The sequence below is a fragment of the Aethalodelphis obliquidens genome, unplaced genomic scaffold, assembly GCF_003676395.1.
Source record: "Aethalodelphis obliquidens isolate GAN/ISIS:26980383/991018 unplaced genomic scaffold, ASM367639v1 scaffold65, whole genome shotgun sequence".
Lineage (NCBI taxonomy): Eukaryota > Metazoa > Chordata > Mammalia > Artiodactyla > Delphinidae > Aethalodelphis > Aethalodelphis obliquidens.
In genome coordinates this window covers 1,863,791-1,887,967 of record NW_020838009.1, presented here as the reverse complement: position 1 = coordinate 1,887,967, position 24,177 = coordinate 1,863,791, and the positions used below count along the sequence as shown (strand labels likewise).

At 45.5% G+C, this 24,177-nt stretch overlaps 1 protein-coding gene across 6 annotated transcripts in view; it reads right to left on the bottom strand.

Moving 5' to 3' along the window:
- Nucleotides 1–334: 334 nt before the first annotated feature.
- LARP4B (La ribonucleoprotein 4B) overlaps nucleotides 335–24,177 on the bottom strand; it is an 87,837-nt gene continuing 63,994 nt past the window's right edge. For 3 of the 6 annotated variants that reach the window (XM_027089255.1, XM_027089254.1, XM_027089253.1), the window contains exons 6-18: nucleotides 23,776–23,854; nucleotides 22,411–22,547; nucleotides 19,622–19,725; nucleotides 18,145–18,255; nucleotides 16,895–16,948; nucleotides 16,603–16,812; nucleotides 12,637–12,743; nucleotides 11,839–12,090; nucleotides 10,363–10,408; nucleotides 7,566–7,730; nucleotides 5,136–5,254; nucleotides 4,924–5,032; nucleotides 335–3,824 (exon numbers count right to left, since the gene is read on the bottom strand). In XM_027089255.1, the coding sequence (XP_026945056.1) occupies nucleotides 3,552–3,824; nucleotides 4,924–5,032; nucleotides 5,136–5,254; nucleotides 7,566–7,730; nucleotides 10,363–10,408; nucleotides 11,839–12,090; nucleotides 12,637–12,743; nucleotides 16,603–16,812; nucleotides 16,895–16,948; nucleotides 18,145–18,255; nucleotides 19,622–19,725; nucleotides 22,411–22,547; nucleotides 23,776–23,854 (1,766 nt within the window). In that variant the 3' untranslated portion in view covers nucleotides 335–3,551. The remainder of the gene's footprint in view (nucleotides 3,825–4,923; nucleotides 5,033–5,135; nucleotides 5,255–7,565; nucleotides 7,731–10,362; nucleotides 10,409–11,838; nucleotides 12,091–12,636; nucleotides 12,744–16,602; nucleotides 16,813–16,894; nucleotides 16,949–18,144; nucleotides 18,256–19,621; nucleotides 19,726–22,410; nucleotides 22,548–23,775; nucleotides 23,855–24,177) is intronic. The other 3 variants (XR_003429240.1, XR_003429239.1, XR_003429238.1) reach the window with 3 other exon arrangements.

Here is a 24,177-nt window from a genome sequence, read left to right as displayed (position 1 = left end):
CCCCAGGTGACTTTATGGGGATGTCTCCTGAGACGTTGCCATTTAACACGAGAAACAAGAGCCCGACACAGGGATACTTATTTCTGTGGTAAACCTCAAATTTAACAAAATGTGCCCTCACGAACACTGGCTTGAGGGCCAACCCTGGAGGCCCACAACTGAGCTGCTGGGCATGGTGCCCCTGCTGCGACGACTCGGGCTACGATCCGAACATGGGTGGACGGAACCCGCATTTCATTCTCACGACACAGATGGGTTCAAACAAAATACTATTTTTTAAAAAGGTGCATTCTTGAAGAAAATTTTAATTAAAAAAAAATGAAAAGAAAACCCAAACAGTGCCTAAATCTTTATTTTTCATAACCTACATTTTTTCAAATTAGACAGTTTTACACTGAATGACACAAAGGAAACTTAAATTACCAATAGTTTACACATAAGCTTGATTCCAGTCTTAATGAAAAGAAATAGAACAGAAACAAAAGCCCTGGCGAGGCGTCCGCGTCACTGCCCTCCTGCGAGCTGGTGCCGTGGCCGCTCCTTCAGGCCGATTGTCCGCCGCTCCCCGCGGACGCAGATGCAGACACGGGTTGTACCTGCCCCCGAGGCCCGCGAGGCCCCAGACTGGCCTCCACACGGCACCGTGGTGGCCCTGACCACGTGGCAACTTGACAGGTTTCTTGCCACCACTAGTGACAACCAGTGATGCAGTTACAAGAGGGCCTGATCAGAAACATGATGACACGGACTCTTAAAAATCAATGACTCTTCTTGAATTCATGTCTGGTGAAACGGGGCTGGGTTCTCATTCTTATCTCTCCAAATGACAAGTATCATCACACAATTGTCCAAGTTAAAATGCCATTTGTGATGCTGTGTCTCTGACTCTGTACCTTGAGGTACTGCCAGGGGAAAGGAAAGAGTTATATTTTACACGGACGAAGCCAGACACCAGCTGTGCATGGCGGGGCTGCCCGTGGGCTGGCGCCACAGCTTCCCACTGTGCACCCCCTGTGCTTTTCTGTGAGTGGAAAACCTCAGGAATATCAGAAAGGTGGAGGTTGGGGGACATTATATAGCTCTTTGGCATATCGCCCTTGCTTAATTAAAAAAAATGCTATAAAAATCACATCAGAGTGAAGTCTTAACTCGGCTGCGGGAGCATAGGCCTCATGTGCCCGGCCGGCCATGCCACCTGGCTGGGCCTGGCTGCTGTCACGGTCACCTTCATCCCAGCTGCACGCACAGCTCCACCCTGGTCACACAAAGGGCGGACAGCACAGCTGGCCCCCCACACCTGCCTCCAGGGAAAGGATCTGCCACTATTAAAAACCAGTGTCTGGGCTGCACAGGGTTTGGGATTCGGGGATGGTGCTGACAGCATCGCTCCCTCCTCCAGCAGAGACCGCCATGTCATGGGATCCCGGGGGCTCAGAGCTGGCCTTTCCAGCTCTTTCTACAGTACTCATTAGTTTGGGTATAAGAGGTCAATTATTTCTGATTTTTTCAGTCAGCAATTTCAAAACTACAAAGAAATTAATTCCCCTGTTCCTTTTAACAGGCATTTGCAAATAGGAGCGCTGTGTGGGTGTCTAGGTATTTGAATAAAGACGCTGCTCTGAAGGAGATGGGCTTGTTTTCCTCTGGCAGGCAGATCATGCCTATTAGCTATTTGTAATTTTAAGTAGATTATTTTTTACTTTCACTTGAAGTACCCTGCCAGTTTCCACTTTCCAGATTATACCTCAAAAACCCTTTCAACATTAGCTGTGATTAGTACATACTTACATATGTTTAAGAAGAGCATGAAAATATTCGAACATTTTAGTAAAACTTTCCATCTCCCTTTCACAGCAGCAAAGAGGCAGAATCAGTTCAGCACACCAGTATAAGAGAAAAAGAAAAAACCTCAACAAATTAAAATAATATTCAAACCACAACACTGAGTTTATCTACATCCAGGTCAATAGCAACATTTATAATATATCAATTTTTATCAGCTTTTTCTCTGTAGGGTACCTTTTTAATATGTTCTGATTATTTACAACTGTACAAGCAAAGCACACACGCCCAAGAGCACATATTTAATACAGTATCGACTATTTGCATTTACAGGATTTTTCAACAGTCTGAAAAAAGATCAACTGTTTAAGATCTTCCAGGTAAATTACAAACATGACTGCTCGCTCTTCCTACAGTGCTTACCCAGTAACACCGTGACAGCAGACCCCACTCACGCCAACACAGGCCGGTCTCAGGAACTCTAAGCTGTCATATACAAAAGTTAAGGCAAAGTCATTTTCAAGTTTAAATAAAATTCAAGTCTTTAAATATTGGATGGAAATAATCTCTTTTTTAAAAAGAAAAAACCTTAGTCTTGTTAAATAACATTTTGTGGAATAAACTGTATGGTTACATTTAGCAGGAAATATTCTTATTTTAATGTCTGCTGCTTAGAATACTTAAAGAAAAAATTTAGGCATTTTAAAACAAAATAATTTATGTTTATTATCAACTGCTAGCTTTAGTGCATGCGTGTTCTTGGAGAGCAGCACTTAGAGAAGGGATCACAGACCCTGTCTTGGAGGTAAAGAGAGAGGAACTTGGATCCTCCAACACCAGAGGGCACCACAAACACCTTCTCCCACGATCTGTGTGCCGTGTGCAGAGGTTCGGAAAGGCACCCCAGGAGGGGTAAGGTGGGGCAGACTGGGGCAGACGAGGGAGCCGGGCTCCATGTCCTCCCCACCTGCTCTCGGGAGCAAAACATCAGGGTACAATTTCGTGGTAACATGACAGTGGGCAACAAAGTTTATGTTCCATTTAAGTTCTATTCACAATGTGCTTTGAGTTTATCTTACATAACAGCCACTTGAGACTGGAGTGAGGAGCTGGTTACTTGCTGGCAGGACATCAGGACTCTCGGTGCTCTGCAGGGTTACTCTGCCCAGTGGACCAAAAATGGGCTCTACTTAAAAAATGCTAGAACCACTTGTTAGGCTTCTGAATGAAAGGACAACTCCCAGGCCAGCGTGTGGCGCCATTGGACCCCGTCCCTTCCCCAGGATACACTCACAGCATCGCCTCATGCCCTCAATTCCACGGTCCTCAGCCTCACCCGGCAGTCTGGACATCTCAGAGATACACACTTGCTAACCAGTTATTTTAAAAAATGAAGTAGCATAGTTCCGCTTAATTTAGAAAAACTCACTATATATATATATAGCTTGCATTCATAGCCACATGGAGGCTTAATAAAAAATATCAATTTGTTAGGATAAATGCATTTTCTATCCTGAAAAAAATCAGACTTATGCATCACCTCCAGTTAAGCACCAACCTAAAATAAGGTTTATATTAATTAAATCCTGAAAAATAGATTTTTTTCAAGAGGGGGGAAATCCGACTCATAGAAGAAAAATAACTTGCAGGCACCTTGTAGGCCTCATCTACACTGCAAGCTCCTAACCAGCGGCTCACTCACATCCCGAGCAGGACAGTGCTTAGTTGTGGCGACCTCAGCTCCTCGAAGCCCTCCCAGACCTCGGCGCTCACTGAGGGGACCTGGGTGGGGGGCTCTGTTCTCTGTGCAGACGCCGCCCCGAGGCTGGGGGAGAGGGCCGGCGGCCTGGCGGTCTCCTCTGGTCTTTGGGTGGTCCTGGGCTGGACTTGGGGGCAGAGGGCTCTCTCTCGGCGAGCTTCTTTTCTTCCTTCCCACAACCAACAGTGTTTGGCTTTTGTTCTTTCTGGGGCTGCAACGGGGAAGATGGTGGCTCTCTATTCGTCCTCTGACAAATCTCTGCGTAGCTGGGTTTTCGCAATTCCTGGGAAACAGACACAGCTCTGGGATTATATGACAACATGCGAAAATAAGGTTCACTTGAGGTAGACATAAAAAAAGGTTTCAACTGTAACCACATTCAAAATTATTTTAAATAAAGAATTCCTACATTTTAACAACTGAGGTTCCCCTGCAGCACAACTTTCCCTCCAAGATGCTCTAGAAATATATTGTAAAAATGGTTAAAACTAGAAAAGGCATGGAGATGAAAAGTGCCGACTGAACTCTTTCCAGCCTCTGGCCTGTAATCACTTCTGAGCCACATACGAGCCTGAAAGGCGGCAGACAGCAGACACCCTAGAAAAACACAGAAGCAGCATCTGCTCTCCCTGCCAGACAATCTGCCTCGGCACAGAGCAGGTCTCCTGGACCCAGGAAGAGGTCCGGCTGTCACTTATGGGTGACCTTCAACAGCTGTCTCTGCAAAGCATTTGTACACACTGCAAACTACAGAGGGCTGGAGGTGTGGTTGCAGGAAAGTCAGAGGTAACAACAACAAAAAAGTAGGGTTTTCAGGTAAGTGGAAGCATGAAGGCTAAATGACAGATGAGAACATTTAGAAGTCTGTCACCTCCATCAACCATTTGTAACTTAAAAATAATTAAAAAAAAATAATTTTAACCTATAAAAAAGTTTTCTTTAAAGATTCAACCTAGCAGACAATAAAGGGTTTAACTCCCAAATCTAAACGATAAAGGCCCACCCAAGATCAAACTAGGGACAACACAAATCAGAATTTAAAAAGCTGGACTGAGCACCCAGGGGAGGAGAGAGGAAGAGGAGCTGGCGGTAGGCCTGTGTGGACCCGGGCGGGGTGGGAGGTGGGCGTTCCTCTGATCCGCCCTTGGACCACCCTAAGTCCTAGGGGCATAGGAACTGGAAGCTGTGGCTCCTCGGGCGACAGCCTCACTCTACTGACCCTGAACAAGATGATCCACGGCTGCAGGGACAACGAACAGCCAGATCGGTTAGTTACAATCATTAGCAAATGCCCAGGGTACCCTGCACAGAAAGCGAGCTCAGTGTGCACACAGGCGGCCACCGCTCCAGGGAGCCCCTCCACATCCTTGCCCCCGACATACCGAGACGGCGCTGTCCACCTGCACCGATTTACTTGCAGTCGTGCTCAGGGTGGGAGGAGGTCTGTCCACACTCGGGGTTTCCTTCTGCTTCTCTACCACCTTGGGATCCCTGGAAAGACGCCACCAGGCAGACACGTGAACATCCGGGCCCCACGGGCAGCCCCACAGTGAGCACAGCACGGGGCACGGGCATCAGGTGCAGGTGGACTTACTCGGGCGGGTGGGCAGGGGAGGGGGCACGCTCGCAGGCTGTGGACACGGCACAGGGCACTGAGGGCTCTCGGGGGGGCACCGCGGGGAGAGTGTTCGTGCTTGCGTCTGCGTTCAGGCTCTGAAACCATCAAAAACAGTTTATCACTGCACAGAAGCACGTCCGTCAGATCTTTCTCAATGATCTTAAACACACAACAATGGTACCGGCTTCGCCGTCCTCCCGGGAGCACGGGTGGGCCAGCCCGGAGTACAACTGGACACACTGTGGCCAGGAAGCAGCCCCCGGTCTCCCCTTCCTCTTGGCAGACGTCTCACCGATCTGAGGCCTCCCTCTGTGCATGAGCACGACTGCCTGCAAGCCTGCTTTCCCACCTGAACAGGTACTGAAACCTCCACCCATCTGACACCCCAGTGTCCAGCACCGCCTGACACGTGATCTGTGAATGTAGAGTCCCCAGCACAATCCAGTACGGCTCACCCGTTTTTACAGGGAAAACCAACAAGGTTACAGCTCCATCCCAATAAACCTGAGTGCCTTGAGGGGTGCAGGTGCTGACATCAGTTCCCACCTGAAAGCAGTGTGTTAACTCTCCTGATTTAACAGGGAACGAAACTGAGGCTTAGTCTGTTTAAGGCAAACACCTGGAGAATGCCAGCCCCATGAGCAGTAACCACTCACACATGTAGCCTTCTGTTAATTAAAAAAAAAAGGCAGCAGAGCAAATAAAGAACTGGAAGGGAGACTAACTGCAAACAAGCGTTTTCTCAAAATCTCACTTTTCAAAGCAGATAAAAAGTTCAGAAGTGAGAGGTTCTGGAGGGAGTGAGATGGAGGGAATAGCACTGCCCCCCACCATGGGGCGAGGGTGGTGGTGATGGAGACATGGGGCCCCTGAGAACCACCACCTCTCACGATTTTGTGCTCAAGGCTGGTGGAAACACAGGCATGGAAAACGCCTCCTTCTTGTAAAAGCTCCCTCACGTCCAGAGCACGCCCGAGACCGCCCCCCTCCCGTCGGAGGCCTCCCAGGGCCCCGCAGAGCCGCCGAGCACTTCACCAAGAAGCAGGGACACAGTCTCTTCCACCTAGAATTGGGCTCAGGCTTCTTAAAAGTAGCAATTCTCGGGCTTCCCTGGTGGCGCAGTGGTTGAGAGTCCGGCTGCCGATGCAGGGGACACGGGTTCGTGCCCCAGTCCAGGAAGCTCCCACATGCCGCGGAGCGCCTGGGCCCGTGTGAGCCACGGCCGCTGAGCCTGCGCGTCCCAAGCCTGTGCTCAACGGGAGAGGCCACAACGGTGAGAGGCCCCCAAAACAAAAAAAAAAAAAAAAAAAAAAAAAAGAGGAGCAATTCTCTCTTCAAAATAAATTTTACACAAACTCACAATGTAAAAACAGTAAAAATTAAAAAAAAAACCAACAACAAAATACTGTTTTTGAAATGGGGTGGAGGCCTGCTTGTTCTCTTCCCCTGCCCATCCCCAAGGGGAGTAAGGTCAGGGTGAAGCCAGGACTCAGGGTCTCTAACATCATTCCATGGGGCACTGATAACTCAGAATTTAAGACTGACAATAACGCACAAGACATGTCACATTTAATAAGTGCTTCTCTCTCCAAAATACAGGGTCTTGGAATCCTCTCAACCTTGAAGGCTAAAGATGGGAGCAGTAACCACACACTAGTATGAAGACAATTAAAGACCTGGCTTTATAAATCCCACCATGACCCCGCCTGGTACTGAGAGGCGACCCCACCCCTGTGGGGGCTCTGCAGGTGTAGACGGTCTGGACACGGTCTGCAGGGCAGTGCCTTCCCCAACCCAGAGGCCAGGGGTTCTGACTCCTTAGGTCTTCGGGCAGTACAGGGTGCTGGTGGGTGGGTTCCTACTGGAGAAAGACATGGTGGGTGGCTGTGGTGGAGCGCCAGGCTGAGAACTCAGCAGGCGCTGGATGAGGCATTCTGGCCACCTCTGCCCTGGTCTGCTTGTCGACTGCAGCAGGGCCACGGGGAGCCCCCGGGCTCTTGCAGCACTTGCTGATTCCCGGGATGTAATCGCTGCAGAGGCATGAATACCACAGAGCTCGCCGACAGCCACCCGTATTACAGTAAAGTTGCCCTGGGCTTCTGGTTATTCATGTAGATTATTAAAAACGTGTTACTTCTGGTATAATTCAGATTTTTCTTTTTTATTCTGCTGACTTGTAAAATAAAAGCAAATCGTGAATAGCAAGAATAAAAATGCAACCTGAGTTTCTGGGTGAGTGTCTGTACAGTACACCAGTGCAGGGCTCCACCTCTGACCCTACCGCTCAAAACCTATGTGGCCTCTGCAATCACTTATCCTCATAAACCTCTTCCGCATGTGAAAAAAGCACACATGTAAAGAGCGGGACGCCAGTGGTGAGTGAGCATCAGGCTTGGGATAGCTTACCCTTTCTTTGGACGATCCTGTGAGCAAGCCAGACAGCCTGTTCTCAAACAAGTCCTCCGTCTTCAAATGCCCCGCCGCCCCAGGCAGTGGGGGGAAGCTGGAGAGGCCTAATTCAAAGCTCGGGGAGGGCGGCCTGGGCGGTGTTGGAGACTGAGTCTGACTCCTCTGAAAGAGAAGAACACCGTGGAGTCGCCCTGGGGCGGCTGGGTAGGAGGGGCTCAGAAATACCGCAGGTGAGCGATGCAAACACTCGCTCCCTAGTCTTCGAAGGTCCACACCTGTCTGGAGAAACGGATGGCCAATCCAACCCCGCCGACTTGGTCACCTATCAAAGGTCATCTGTCAGGCAACTTCGACCATGAGAGCAGAGCTGAAAAGACGAAACCTCAGGGCTGCTCCCGGCCACAGTCAAACACGCCGGTAAGAGCTGTGTGTGTACGACACCCAGACCTCCGGCAGCCGACAGAGACCAGTGGGGCACAGCAAAGTGACAGATGCACAAGAGCCTAAGTCTCGACATTAAACTTATTCACCTCCAGACAAGTTTTGTGTTATCGCAGCAGAGTCTGTGATCTAAGTCATAAAAGAGAAAGTAAAAGAAAACAAAAGCCACTCTCTCAACTCTGTACAACTTATGTAAAAAATTTCACAAAGATTTCCATTAAAAAAAGTTTAACAAAAAAGGGAGGGAGCTTCAGTTATCTGAAAATTAACTTACTGAAACTCCTTATATTTTTAAAAGGGAGGGGGCTTCAGTTACCTGAAAATTAACTTACTAAAACACCTTATATTTTTAGATCAGTATGTAAAAGCATGGTATTTAATATGAGACTGTTATCACATTCAAGAAAGTAAGTGAACTCAAGAAAGTAAGTGAACTCAGCAAAATAATACCCAAGTAAAACTTATAAGCCAAAGAGAAAGGCAGGAGTCTCAGAAGAAAGGCAGTGATATACTTTTATTGAAACACTCTTAGTCAACCTGCTAGGTAGGAGTCATTCTGTAACATCCAGTTCCTTGGCTGAAACAGACAAGGAACAGAACGGGGAAATGAGTTTGTATTAGGTAGAACACAGGCATTTTTAGTTGAATGGTGGGCTACTTGGACTGGAAGCAATGCTCTCGTGGGGCTCACTTAACTTGAAAGGCCAAGATTTCCCAGAAACTTATACCAACTGGAAGATTATCCCTACAGAAGTAAAATCTACAGAAGATCTGTTACAGCTCAAGTGAGAGCAGGTTAAGGATGAAATCGGATCCACGCTGAGCACAGCCCACCTCTCCTTTGGGCCTCCTGCTGCACGTCTCCTCCTTGGCGTAGGTGTCTGAGGGCTGCCTACCTTGCTCGCGTGTGTGCCCTCTGAACCAGGCTGCACGGGTAACCGTGTGGCTACAGCGTGCCCTGTAGTTCAGCATGCTCTAGGTTATGCTCATCTCAAAACAATTTTTAGAGGCTTTATTTTAAACATCTGCATGTTTCTGAGGTGAACCCAGCTTTTCAGAAGATGAGCGTTTCTAGGAAGAAAGACCTGAGAAAAAATTGACTAAGTATCAACTTTCAGGAAGAAAAGAGGCAATGTTTAACGTTTTTAGGGTCTGAATGGCTTAAGGCAAGGCATGAATGTCAACCCCTGGTCCCGAGGGCGTGGCCAGGCCACCTGCTCACACATCTGCAACCTGCCCCCAAGCTTCTCAGGTGTTCAGAACACCCAGTGCAGCAATGGGCTCACTGTCGAGTACACACACCTGAGCCACATGTGTGGGCATCTGAGTGGTTCCAGGTATGAACACGCAGATCAGGAACACAAAACAGAATGAAATGGAAATGGCAATAGAAAAACATTTCACCTTTGCAGGTAATGCAGTGACCAGGGGCAATGATTCCTGCAGGGTAACTAGTACCTGAAGAGATAGTCAGATGCCTGTCTTGTTAGTCCAAATGTAACAGGAATTCATGCATTCCAACTGGAACCAACCGATATAAACTGCCTTACCACAGGGTCACCAAAAACTAGACTGAACTGACCAACATGGTAAAATTAGGGTGTTCATTTACTACCAATTTGCACTTTCTAAGTTCTAGGCAAATACAGTAATGAGAATGTACACACTCAATGGCTTGGGGTCCAGACCAAGAACTGTCTCAAGGCCTTTTCCAGGCCCTGAATGTGGAGCTCTACGAGAGCCCACGTCTACATGCACACCGCCCACGCTCTCCCCTGCAGAGCACCACCCAGAGGGGGAGCTGGTCAATCACCCTAAGCAGACACAACCACGTCTCCTGTACTTACCACTCACATAAACCCATCACTTATTTTGGGTTTGTCCTGACCCTAAGTTACATGCAGCAAAAATCAACAATGCTTTCTACACAGTGGATACAGAGTAAAATATTTTGAATGAAAAATACTGATGAGCTAATTCCTACGTGAGAGAAGTTTATTCTGCTTGCCCAAACTCGTGATTCCGGTGATTTCAAAGTACACTACCTGGTCACCCACACAGAAAGCACTCATCTGGACAAGTGTAAACAGACCACATATGTGCATGATGCACTCCTGGGTGCACCTATGTGCCGCATAGGACACGCAGGTGCCAGCAGTTCCTCAGGAAACCAGCCACCACCACCTCCTCTTTAGAGCATCAAAAAAAGGTCTATTATCACCTAGCGGACACCACATTACGAGAAAATCTCTTTTGAAAAGCTCTTTCTCACATCTTAATTAAATCTCAGGTTTGTTTAGTGTAAGCTAGGTTTAAGCATCTTGTGAAAGTGGCACAGGCCTGATGTACTCACTGTGAACTTCTCCTCCCGTTTCTTCCGGTAACCAAAGGAATTTTTCCTAGAGGAGAGGAAAGCAGAAGACTGTTAACTTTTCCCATTTGAAACAATTTCACTGAGCACAGTATGTGCAGACACATTCAGTCTTCATGACTTTGTAATCTTTTATAGATGACTTTTGATTTTAAAATCCCAACCTTAAGAAGTGTAAGCAAAACAAAAAAAAATTTATAGTAAAGAAGTAAAATTGAGGTCTTGATAGGTAAATAAAAGAAAATATTTATTGAAGGAATTTTCCCATTTAGAATTTTTGTTATGATATGAACATCTGAATATCCATTCAGTTGGAGTGGCAAGATATGTAAAGTGTGACACTGAGCTATAAAGGTGAATTGTTAAAAAATGGTAATGACAATCTATCCAATTTATCATCAAAAGGAAAAGCTCCCAAGTAGCCTAGTCCACTCCTGCACCCCTGGCCCTCACTCCAGTGAACCACATGGGGTTTCTGAGCTCCAAGCACTTCCTCTCCCCATCTGCCAGCCTTCCACTCCACAGTTCCTGAGGCACATTTCCAACATCCAGAGTCTGACCCGCCAGCATTGGCGCCGTTCCCTGCACAGCAGCTTAAACCGCAGCAACAACCCCACCTACTGAGTGGATGTCACGGCAGGCCCAAAGGCACCAAGACACTTCACTGCCCGGACGGGCTTCCGTGGCCTAACAGTTCACACATTAATTCCCATTTATAATTTCATTTTTATTTATTTACCCTTTGTCATTTCAGCTGAACGCAAAGACTCCCTAAGGGCCCGTATTATGTAAGTTGAAAAGGAATTTAGAAATAATCTTGACCAATTCCACCCCTGATGGGCCCAGCAAGGCCTGACTGCGAAGACGGAGCCGCCTGGGGTCCCTCCCGCTCCCACAGCACCGGGAGCACACACCCCCCGCCAGAAGGAGCTCCTGGAGGCAGACCACGTCCTCCGTACATAATACTCAGAAAAGTAGTCTTTACTTACAGGTTTCAAAGTGGGTTTACAACAGGAAAAGCTTATGGAGGCTGAGCCCACGCTAGATACGCTAGATGTGTGCTGGAGCGCACGTCCTTCCTGACATGCCGCGGGGGGGGGGGGGGGGGGGGGGGGGGGGCGCGGCCCCGCGGGGGGGGGGGGGGGGGGGGGGGGGGGGGGGGGCTGTCCGTTCAGCTCTCCACACATAATGACTGTGACCCAAGGCAGCCTGGCCCACCCTCAGTTCCCACTGAACAGTGTCCTGTTACCACAAAGATGGAACTGGTCAAGTCTCTGCTCTAAAAGTAACACCCCTGAGTAATTATATAAAACCTTGGATGGTTACAGCCTTCCATTTGATTTTCTGTGATGGACTTGAAAATAATGATTATAAAACACATCTGAATTAATGGAATCTGACACTACGAATAGTTTCTAAGTACACAGTACCTGTCCAAATGAAATTGTGAACACTCACCTCCCTCTACCTAAGCCCGGAGAGGACTCGAGGCTGCTCTGTTCCACCCGCCCGGGCCCCGCGTCTCTCTTGGCGTAGACTGGAGGGTTCTGTAGCCGAGCTCGAGGCTGACCCGTCTGCCTCGTTTGTGGGCTCCGCACACCGTTCATCAACCGGTCCGCAGTGAAGTTAAATATCGAAGGACTTTCTAACAGCCCGGGCCCTCTCTCTGCACTGGGAATGGCATGGCGCAGATGAGATTTACTAGGATTCCTGTAAATAAAATGTTTGTATATGCTCAGTTCTAAAATGATCATGGCATTATGAAAAAAGCGTGCTAATGCAGAAATGGCTAAGCTAAAATGTGCTTTCTTTTTAGGAAAAATATTAAAAATGTTACTTAGTTAGTTCATAATATGTCTGATAATGCAAATCTAAATGCAGTATGGACGTTCTGCTGGGCTGTAGCCCAGGTCTAAATTAAAAGCAGGCGCATGCAGATGCAAGCTGTCCCAGAAGCCTTTGTTTCACGAGTCTACCCTCTACGTAGGCGCTGCAACACGCATTTCAGGGTTTAATGCTCACAGAATGGAATTCCACGCCTTGAGTCGTTTTACTCCTGGTGGACATTACTGGTGGTCAAATCTACCATTAGCCAGCACAGAACAGCCTCTTCACTTAGTGTGACTCACCCAAATGGTGAGAATGACGGAGGTTTAACACATTTGCTTTTGCTTTGCTTTGAAAATATACAACGTGGCAGTGACCTCTTGTTACAAACCCTGGGGAAATAGCCTTTCAACCCCTCACGGGACTTGCCTGCTCCTTGGAGGGTATTGTCTGAGTGAAGTCAGAGGAGATGCTGCAGGTTTGAAGGTTGGAGACGTGAACCCATTTATAAATCCAGTATTTGGAAATGGCGTTACCTAGATTCATTAAAAACAAACAAACTTCAGGCTGGTTAACACTGGTCGCTGACGTTCCATGTCATACTTGGAGTGCTCGCCATGGAGAAGAGCACTGGGTAGGACTACTGCTAATGGCCAAGACTTCTTGATCCAGGCTGGGGCCGAGACCTCACAACAGCCCCACGAGGAAGCCGCCTCACACGTGTGGAGGGAAGCGTCTGCCCCCACCCCGCCTCGCCCGGTGCTGAGCACAGGCTGAGCACGTGATCCCACACTCTCAGCCCGGTGCCCGGACTGACACCCACGATGTGCCGACATCAAGTCAACAACTCTTCATTCCTGATGACTTTAATAAAATCCATCAAAGCTCTCAATCTTGGGGGCATTTAGGGATCTATTTCACAATCACTGCCTTTGAGAATGCCCTTTTAGCCTCACCTGCATGCAAGTCTTGCTGAGTATCACGATATTTTCAGGTCATTAACAATTATGTCCCAAGTCACAATTTATGGCGATATACTTCATAAACATATACTGACATATATGTCAGAAGAAAATTAAACAGGGTCACAGTGCCCTTAAAAGATACAATCCTAAACATAATCTTAAAACATTAAAAAAATTAAGTACAGAATTTTAAATATCAGCCAACTACTAAAAAATCTAGTCACAACAAAAATAAGATAGAACTTAGTGTTGAAATAGTTTTTAAAAATTATGAAAAGAGCGATCACTCCTGTTTTCTGGATTCTGAACATGTGGTTTCACACAATTTCTGTATAAACAACATTCCCTGATGGATTGAAAGGCATTTAACTCCTTGGTGCCATCCAGTTCCGACCTCACGTTTTCACTAAATTGAGAGATACAAATAGGCCACTCCTTGTTTGGGGAAAAGGAAAAGACAAAAAGCCGGCAATTCCTCTTAACTAGAGCTAACCAAAAGCTGTAATAGGATGATTAAAAACAGCTTAAGACCAAAACAAATCATTCCAAATTTTGAAAAAGAAAATGAAAGCAATAAAAGGGAAATGCTGAGGGAGAAAGATGCAGTTAAAACTGTGTTAGGGGACTTCCCTGGTGGTGCAGTCGTTAAGAATCCACCTGCCAATGCAGGGGACAAAGGTTTGAGCTCTGGTCCAGGAAGATCTCACATGCCACAGAGCAACTAAGCCTGCGTACCACAACTACTGAGTCTGTGCTCCAGAGCCCACAAGCCACAACCACTGAGCCTGCGTGGCACAATTACTGAAGCTTGCACGCCTAGAGCCTGTGCTCCGCAACAAGAGAAGCCACCACAATGAGAAGCCTGAGCACTGCAACGAAGAGTAGCTCCCGCTCGCTGCAACTAGAGAAAGCCCGAGCACAGCAACGAAGACCCAATGCAGCCAAAAATTAATAAATAAATACGTAAATAAATAAATTTATTTTTAAAAAAACCGTGTTAGGGACTTCCCTGGTGGCACAGTGCTTAAGAATCTGCCTGCCAATGCAGGGGACACGGGTTTGATCCCTGGTCCGGGAAGATCCCACATGCCGCGGAGTAACTAAGCCCGTGAGCCGCAACTACTGAAGCCCATGCACCTAGAGCCTGTGCTCAGTAACAAGAGAAGCCACCAGAATGAGAAGCCTGCACACAGCAATGAAGAGTAGCCCCTGCTCGCCACAACTAGGGAAAGCCCGCGTGCAGCAATGAAGACCCAACGCAGCCAAAAATAAATTAAAAAGCAACAAGAAAAAACCTCCAAAAAACTGTGTTAAGATCTCCAAAGCTCTTCTGAGGAACTACCATATATTCAGAAATACATCTATCACACCAGAACCAGAGTTTGAAGATTGTAAATCATGATAAGAACAATTGAGACGAATCATTTCATACCTGTAATTTTACATATAAAACCCTGGTATTTAAGTAATTTTTCTCAAGAGTTTAAAAATAAATTGGTTGCTAACGCAGTAATTTAACACAACTTGCTGAGAATTAACAGGCCTCATCTTGTCACTTCTGCTCAAAATGACGCAGTCTGTTTTACAACGGGCCTCACGTGGCCCAGCCAGATCAAAGGAACCAGCTGCACGGCCAGACTACCACCCAGGAAGCGAGGGCCCCCACTTGGGACAGGGACAAATACGATTAAGAGAGATTAGAAAAACAAGCACAGCAGTGAGACTCCTTTGGAGGAATCATTCAACCAAGAATTGACGGATGCTATTCCCTTTGAAGATTTCCTTGCTCACGATACATTAACTGCATGGCTCTCGGTACACTTCCACGGAACGCGGTGAGGATTTCAAAACAGCAGTGTGTTTTCTCACCATAAGGATTCACTCAAGAGAGACGGAGCGCTATCTTGTGTGCTCACTGCTCTCGTCCCACGCTGGCCCTGGGCTCCTGAGGGCTGTCCCTCATCCCCATCCATCCTCCCGGCCCTCATGCCTCAGGACACACTCAAGGCCTGGACAGTCTGGCCCTGACAGACCTTACCAACCTCCCCTCCCAGTCACTGCTTCAGCCTCTGCTTTAGCTCAGAAATACTCAGAGATTCACACAACTGTCGCCTGTCCGACATGTGCCTTTCCTGGACACGCATCTTGACATTCTGTGCAAAACAGGCACCAGGTACCCAGGTGCACCAATGCTCCCTCCCCCACGCCTGCCCTCTCACCATCAGTGGTCCCAACTATCCCCAGACTTGGCCACAGCCATACCTTCAGGGTTACTCAGTTCCTGCTCTTTGACCACAACTCTCCCCATGGCCCACCCTCCGCAGAGCAGCCCTGATTCTCACATCCCACTCCATCAGACTCCTGCAATCGCCAGACATGTCCCGCCAATCACGCTAACATCTAGAGCAGCACAGCTGGAGAAAAGTGATGGATCCATTACACATCTATCGAGTCTAACCACAGGCCTTAAACAGGCCAAAATCTGTAAAAATTAATCACTCCAGCCAGCTGTAGGGCTGGTGTGAGAAATAAAGCTTATAAGACAGTATAGGCAGACCTCAGAGATACCATGGGTTCAGTTCCAGCAATAAAGCAAATGTCACAATAAAGCAAGTCACACAAATTTTTTGGTTTCCCAGTGAGCATGAAAATTATGTTTACACTATCCTATTGTCTAAGTGTACAAAAGTATTATACCTTACAAAAACAATGTACACACCTTAATGAAAAAATACTTTATTGCTAAAAACTGCTAATCATCCTCTGAGCCTTCAGTGAGTCTAAGATCACTGATGACAGACTACCATGACAAATATAATTATAATGAAAAAGTTTGAAATACTGTGAGAATTACCAAATGTGACACAGAGGCACAAAGTGAGCACTGTTGGAAAAATGGCACCAAAAGACTTGCTCAATGCAGGGTTGCCAAAACCTGCAATTTGTAAAAAAAAGAAAACCAAAAAAACGGAGTACCTGCAAAGCGCAATAAAACGAGGCCTGTCTATATGTCTTCCACTTGTCCTGGATTGTTAGAAGCCTATTAAACACCCTTTTCTCCTTCAAACCATGTCCCGTTGGGTTCCCCTCTGTGCTCAGAAGGACCCCGGCTAGCCTACAACTCGTAATCACATTTTGTGTTTTTCTAGGGATTACACAGCTTAGGAAAGGAAATGCTAGACAGGAGGGGAGGCAAACCAGGTAAAGGATCGGGATCTCATTATTGGAAAGGTTTTTAAAAATTTACACAGTTCCATATTTATCTCTCAATTAAACTGAAAATCCACCAGAGAACTTGAAGGCCTGTTTTACTATGGCAAACGGCATCCGTACTGGTTTCCCCGGTTAGAGGAAGATCTTATTCTCTAAAGCACCCAGTGTCTGCCACAGGGTTGTCTGCCATAGAAGCTCCAGTGAAGCCAGGACTCACCAAGGGCGGATCAAGATAGCTATGTGTCGCTGACCATGTCTGGGGGGCGATCAGGCTGTAGAGAGGAAACTGCTGCTGGGGGCTGTAGACTGGAGGTAAGTAAAACGATGCGGTGTAGCGCTGCTGTGTGTAGAGGCTCATGTCCAGAGGTCTAAAGCCATTCTTTGGCAAAAATGTGTTTATAGCTATTGCCTTCGCTTTTATCCGTGCCTGTTTGAAAACATGTAAGTTTCTCTTAGAACACTTAAGGACACTGGTTTGCAGATAAAGTATAACCAATGATCTTGCTTACCTTAATTGGTTTTCCTTGAAAAGTTTTGACTTCTTCTCGCAGATATTTGTAAGCCTGAAGACAAAATCATTCATAACACCACTGTGTTAATTTTATAAATAAGATGAACCTATAATTAATTCAGCACCTCAAATAAGCAATTATATAGTTAAAATATGGTGGATAGGACCTAGCACAGTGATTCTTAACCTTTTTGGGTCACAGATTCCTTAAAAGATCCTGATAAGAGCTATGGAGCCCCTATCCAAAATTCTCATTAATGTAATACTGTAAATTGACTATACGTCAATAAAAAAGAAAAAAAGGAAAAAAGTTCTTATGAACAGTATTTGTATACAATTTTGTAAGTGTTAATAGAAACCATAAAAGCATCTCACAGATCATAGGCTAAGAATCCTTACCTGGGAAAACAATGGATACCAAGGTCCTAGTAATAACCCCAATATGAACTTGGAATTACAGTTTAGGAAATGAAAGGATTACGATCGCAATATTCAAAAGTCATTATTTGTGAAGCTCCTGATTCTGCTCCAAATTCTCCTACATAACTCCGAAGGCTCTGACCCATGTGACTCAGCCTCAGGCCATATTCCCCACGCAGGTAAGGGGGGCTTGCACCTGCCCCACAGACCTGCCTTTTCTCACCTCCCATCACCTTGCTCCTCCTAGTCCTTCTTTCCCTTCCATCCAGTTAAGACCCATCTTTCAGATTCTTGTTTCTCTCTTCTGAACCCACAGCAGCCTCAAATGTGTTAACGCCTCACACTCTACTGCCATTCCTTTACGCAGGCTAGAGTTTCCCCTGAATATGATGCTTCCTTCAAGGGCAGGGAGCCGTCTGAGCTCCATGCCTCTCACAGAGCTTCTCAATGCCTTTTCAAGCACCTTGTAATACAAGGCTGCCCAGGGAAAGTTAGAATTAGGTTCAAACTTCCCAAACACTTTTCCAAATATTAAAACCTTTATCTGTACAGAGATAAGAAAAGAACTAGTTTTCCTAGGCTGCCTGTCTTACATGTCCTTAGAAAATAACGTCTATGCTTTTCACATCGCTACAAAACTGTCTACACATACACCTTTTTAGGTTTCTTCAACCTGATTTCCCTGCACCTTATGTTCACACTCAACACCACATGTGATCGTAATCTCCGTGCCCACGTTTAGTCCCACTATGTACTGACTGCTAAGTACTGGTAAACTCTGTCCTTTGTGGCAGAACAGGGTGGGGGGTAAGGGGAGGAAGAGCTTACCTGTTGTGCATCTGCTTCTGTTTCAAATGTAATAAACCAATTATCATTATAGGCAAATTCACAGTTTATAAATCTCGGTAAGTTATCTCCTTTAAATAGTGCTTCTACTTCCTACAGGAAACAGAGAGGTTAGGAATTAATTCTCAACTACGCCACTGTTTGTCCTCACCAAAGAAACACGGTGCCCACTCTTAAGGACAGATGCCTAGAAGACAACCCCAGCACACCGAAGTCCGGGGCCCTCTCTCAAGGTGGCTGAGGAGTTCAGTGTGGCTTCCAGAATTAGGATCCCATTGCCACAGGAAATAAAATTCACAACCCACTGACAGCTTTCCTGATCCCTAAGAGACCCGAAACTAAATTAATAGGAAAATATTTTATTTTACCAGTAGCCAATAACTACACAATTTGGAGCCAGAGAAAGGTAATTTAAGAAATCTAAAAATTAGCTGGCCTTTTGCTTCCAGCCAAGATGGACTACATTTACCCTCCCATATGAAATAATTACAAACAAAAGACAAAATATATGAAATAGCATTTTTCAGACAGTGGACCTCGGGCCATGCAGGACAGCAATCCCTGAGAGGGACAGGTACAGACAGGTCCTCGAGTGCCTGACTCACATATGGGGCTTCCAGGCCGTGCTGCCAGGAGGGTGGGCACAGGCCCAGCCCAAAGCTGCAGAAATAGCAACCTGAAGTGATGAGAGGTTTCCCCTAGAGCTCTCTGGGATCGAGGAGTATCTCCACCAGCCTGAGTGGAAAACAATCCTAACTCAGGACATCAGGTGGAGCTCTCAGGAAGCACTGCCCCAGGGGGAGGCCAGTCTGCTTCCACCAGTTCCAAGTCACTTAACTGAGCCTCGTAACAGAGCTCAAGAACATGTACAGAAAGGAGTACAAAAACACTCTGTACCCAATAAAATAAAATCCAAAATGCCTGGCTGGCATCCATTCAAAATTTGCAAGGCACACAAAGAAATAGAAAAATATGACTTATGATGAAAAAATCAACCAGTCAAATTAAACCCAGAAATGCACCGATACTGGCACGTCGGCTCAAATCAAGCACAGGCCACACTGGTGTTCATTGCATCCTTCTCATCGTGAAAATTTGTTTTGGAAAGTGATTTAACATAAAAATATGTTCTCTGTCTCAACTTGTTGGTTTACTATTCTTATTTTTAAATGAATAAATATTTAAACCTTTTCTCTTTCTAACTTCGAAATACTGAAGTTACCATAAACTCTCACTACTTTTTTCAGCGTGAAATGTGTAATGGAGTCCTGAGACCAAAAAGTTTGAGAACCACTCTTACAAATGAATCACACTGTAACTATCAGAGTGTGTAAAATCTTGGGAAAAAAGTGTTACTGTACATATTTCTGCTTTAAAATACATCTTCCAAAAACCACAGAAACAAACAAAAAACCCACCCAAAAAAGTCCAAGTTTCCTTCAGAGGAGAAATGACTTACTTCTACAGGGGTGGATTCAGGTATTTCACGTAATATTACTATGCAACGATTCTGATTTGGCCTTACTTTTTCTCCCTTCTCATCCACTTGGACTAAAGGTAAAGCTGTAAAGAGAAGAGAAATGGATGATACACAAATATTAAAACAAAGCAACCATTTGCACTACATCGGGACCTAACGTAGATACTCTAGCGGGACGTGTTAGACTACATCGCCAGACGCGTTAAAGAAAGCCGTATACAACGGGAAAACTATCAAAAGTCTTGATAGCTTAACACAAGCTATCAAAAGGTTTTAGACCAATCTTGCACATTACAATTAGGGGCTCTGGGGAGCCCTGTGGGAGCTGTAACAGAGGTAACGCTATGACACAGGTTCTCCATAGCTCAAACAACTCCAAGTCGGTCACAATGCAGGGCTAGAGACTTTCTCTTTCTACAAGTCCCCAAAACAAGACACTTTCCTGTCTCCTTACGACTTAATTTTGAACTCACAGAAGTTGTCAAGCACCCTTCACTCAGCCTTCCCTAACGATGGATCTTACATGACCACAATCCACCATTGAAACAAGGGTCAACACTGCCAGCACGGGGACAGGCCCAATTCAGGTTTCACCAGCTTTTGCCTTATCTCCTTTTGTTAGGTTTTGTTTTTTGGTGTCACTCTATGAAATTCTATCACATGCAGACTCAGGTCATAGCACACCAGGATCAAAATCAGGGCTCAGAGCTGTGTACCACCACGAAGACATATATTACCAACATCAGAAATGGAAACATCCCTTAGTACCAAAGCTAACTTTTGGAAAGTAGGATCCATGAGAGAAAAGAAAACTCAAGGCCCGTGTGGTTTCTGGAGAATCCTACCAAATGTCAAGAAAAAAAATAACAATTCTGTAGTACAAACTCTTCTGAACTTAAGAAAGTACTTTCCAATTCAACCTATGAAGCCAGCAGTTCTTTGATACCCAAACTAAACAAAGGCATTACAAAACAAGAAAACTATAGACCAATATCTCCCATGAACAATATAAATTCTTACCAAATTTTGCCAAATTGAATCTAACAATATATAAAGATGGGAATACAAAATGAATGACAAGTGGATTTTTCTCAGTAATGCAAGGTTGGTTTACCAAAAGAAATAAGCAATATAATTCACCATATTAATGGACTAAAAAACAAAAAAAAAACCCACACAACTATCTCATAGATGCAGAAGCATTTGACAAAATCCAACATTCATTTCTGATAAAAATTCTCAGATAACTAGGAATAGAAGGGAAACCTCCTCACCTACAAAAAAAACCAACGTCTAGCATCTTTCTTACTAGAAGATGGGCCAAGGCAAGGATGCTGACTCTCCCCACTTCTATTCAACACAGCACTGGAGGCTTAAGCCAGGGCAATAACACAAGAAATAGAAATTACATACACCCAGACTGGGTGTAAGAAGGTAACCTTTTCATTCACTTTCATTCAAGCTGAGCTCTATGTAGAAAATCTGATACAATTTCCATAAAAAACTAGGATTGTGAGTTTCAAAAGGTTTAAGTATACAAGATTAATATTCAAAAATAAATTTTATTCCTACATACTAGCACCGAACACCTAGAAATTGAAATAAAAATATTTATGCCCAAATATGAAATACTTAGTTATAAATCTGGTAAGATATGAAATACCTGCACTATGAAAACTGCAAAACATTGCCAAGAGAAAAATTTTTAAGATTTTTCTAAATGAATGGAGAGATATCCTATGTTCATGAATTAGAAAACCCAATACTGTTAAAATGTCAATACTCCCCAAACTGATTTATAGATTTAATGTAATCCCAGTAAAAATACCAATAGGACCTTCTGAAAGAACAAAATGTCGATTCTAAAATTCACAAGGAAATGCCAAGCATTTGGAAGAGCCAAAACAAAGCTGGAGATTTTGCAACTACTCTAAGATGTACTATAAAAGCCAGTACCATCCAGACACTGCAGCAATGGCATCAAAACAGACAAAATAGATTGAGCACAGACATACGGCCCAGAGAGAAACCCACACATACAGGGATACATGATTCTCACGATGGCACAAAGGCAGTACAGTGGAGAAGTAGAGTGTTTTCAACAAATGGGCTGGAAGAGCAGCACATTCACATGCAAGGGGGTAGAGAGCTCATACCACATACAAAAATCAACTGACAACAGATCACAGACCTAAAAATGTAAACCCTAAAACTAAAACTTCTAGGAGAAAATCCTTGTGACCCTGAATTAAGCAAAGATTTCTTAGGCACAATACCAAAAGCAAGATCCATAAAAGAAAAAAATTAATAAATTGGACTATATAAAAAAACTGAAAACTCTGCTTTTCAAAAGACATTATTAGAACAAAAAGAGAAGCCACAGACTGGGAGAATGTATTTGCAAATCACATCTCCAATAAGGACAAATACAGATATGTGCATCTCAAATTGCACACAAATACACACTCCTTAAATCTCACCTGTAATAAAACTAATTAAAAAAAAAGTGGTGGGGGTGGGGCATCTGCACAGACAGCTCAGAAAGGCAGCACATGAAAAGACTGCCCAGTGTCATCAGGCAGTAAAGAAACAGAAATTAAAACTACAATGAGATACCACCGCCCACCTGCTAGAAAACCTACAGTGGCCCATCTGTGACGCCAGGCCTGGGTACCTTAGCACGAATGGCTGTGAATCTAAGCATCACACTGGCAAGAAAAATGCTGTCAAGACCACGTACGATGAAGCCTGGGCTGCAGTCTACTTACATCTCAGCACTTCGACAATCAGGTCTATGTCGGTGCTGAGCTTCTTGATGTGGTCCAGGTTAGCTACCGTGGTGATTGGCACGTACTGATCACTGTCCATCTGCGATATAAGGTACATGTCACTAGCAAGGTTCTCCCTGGAGAAAGAAGACAATCTGTCTTAATTCACGACTTCTTTAAAAGGAACCTTCACAAGAGGCACGAGTGTGGTACGGTACTGCCCTGGAGTGAGAGCTGAGTTCAACCCCCACCCCGCCGCCGCGATTTGCCATCTCTCTGACCTTACGTCGATTTTGTCAAAGACATCTGGGGAGGCAGAGAGAGCAAAAGTAAAAGTGTACTGCACTTTATATGATCAAAATTAATGAGCAGGTAAATCTTTAAAAAAATGTATTTATAGCTCATCTTTGTTCTAAAAAGTGTTTTGAGTAGCTTTTTAAAAATAGAAATACAGGGCTTCCCTGGTGGCACAGTGGTTGAGAGTCCGCCTGCCGATGTAGGGTACACGGGTTCGTACCCCGGTCCAGGAGGATCCCACATGCCGCAGAGCGGCTGGGCCCGTGAGCCATGGCCGCTGAGCCTGCGTGTCCGGAGCCTGTGCTCCGCAACGGGAGAGGCCACAACAGTGAGAGGCCCGAGTACCGCAAAACAAAAAAAACATAACAAAAACAAACAAAAAAATAGAAACACAATTTCTTTTTTTTTACATTGATATTTATTTATTCATTCATTCATTCATTCATTGCGGTACGTGGGCCTCTCACTGTTGTGGCCTCTCCCGTTGCGGAGCACAGGCTCCGGACGCGCAAGCCCAGCGGCCATGGCTCACAGGCCCAGCCGCTCTGCGACATGTGGGATCTTCCCGGACCGGGGCACGAACCCGTGTTGCCTGCATCAGCAGGTGGACTCTGAACCACTGCGCCACCAGGGAAGCCCCGAAACACAACTTCTTAAAGTAAGGAAACGCAGCTAAGAGAATGAAAAAGTAAGAAAAATGTGATAAGGCCAAGAAAGGCTGGTGCCCAGAGTGCTTGCAGTTCAGGCTGGAACACTTGTCAGAGGGGCTGTGACTCCAACTCTGGCCTCAACAGCCCTCTGCAGCAGAGGACGGAAAAGCAGTAAAGTGAGTGACCAACAGCACGACCCAGGACTAAAACCTGTGAGGCTGACCACCTATGGCTCCACCATCAGAGTCCAAGTCCGTGGGCAGGGGATGGGGGTAGGGGGGATCTCGACTTCCTACAGATGGACGTACAGACACAGATGTTAACATATACTCCTTCTGCGTAAAGCATGACATCTGTACATAGTAGCAGTGCACAACACCTTAGATATCAGATACTAGAAAAACACTACCATCCTCACCTAGACAAGCAGAATTCCAATGTTTTTTTAAGTACTTCCCGGGGGTCTTCCTGGCTTTCTGGTTGAGATTCATTTCCTCCTACAGAGAAGCAATGGAAAAACGGCTTAAATTTACCAAGCACGTGATTCAGTATAGCAATTCTAATGTTTTCAATATACACAGTAATTTATCTACATAATGTATAGAGAATATAAGAAAAATGATATTTTACAAGGCAATCAGAGGCAAAAAAACAAAACAAAAAAAACACTCTCCCCCAAACAAAAACACAGTTTCAAAAAATAACCTGAGGGCTTCCCTGGTGGTGCAGTGGTTAGGAATCCACCTGCCAATGCAGGGGACATGGGTTCGATCCCTGGTCCGGGAAGATCCCACATGCCGCGGAGCAACTAAGCCCATGC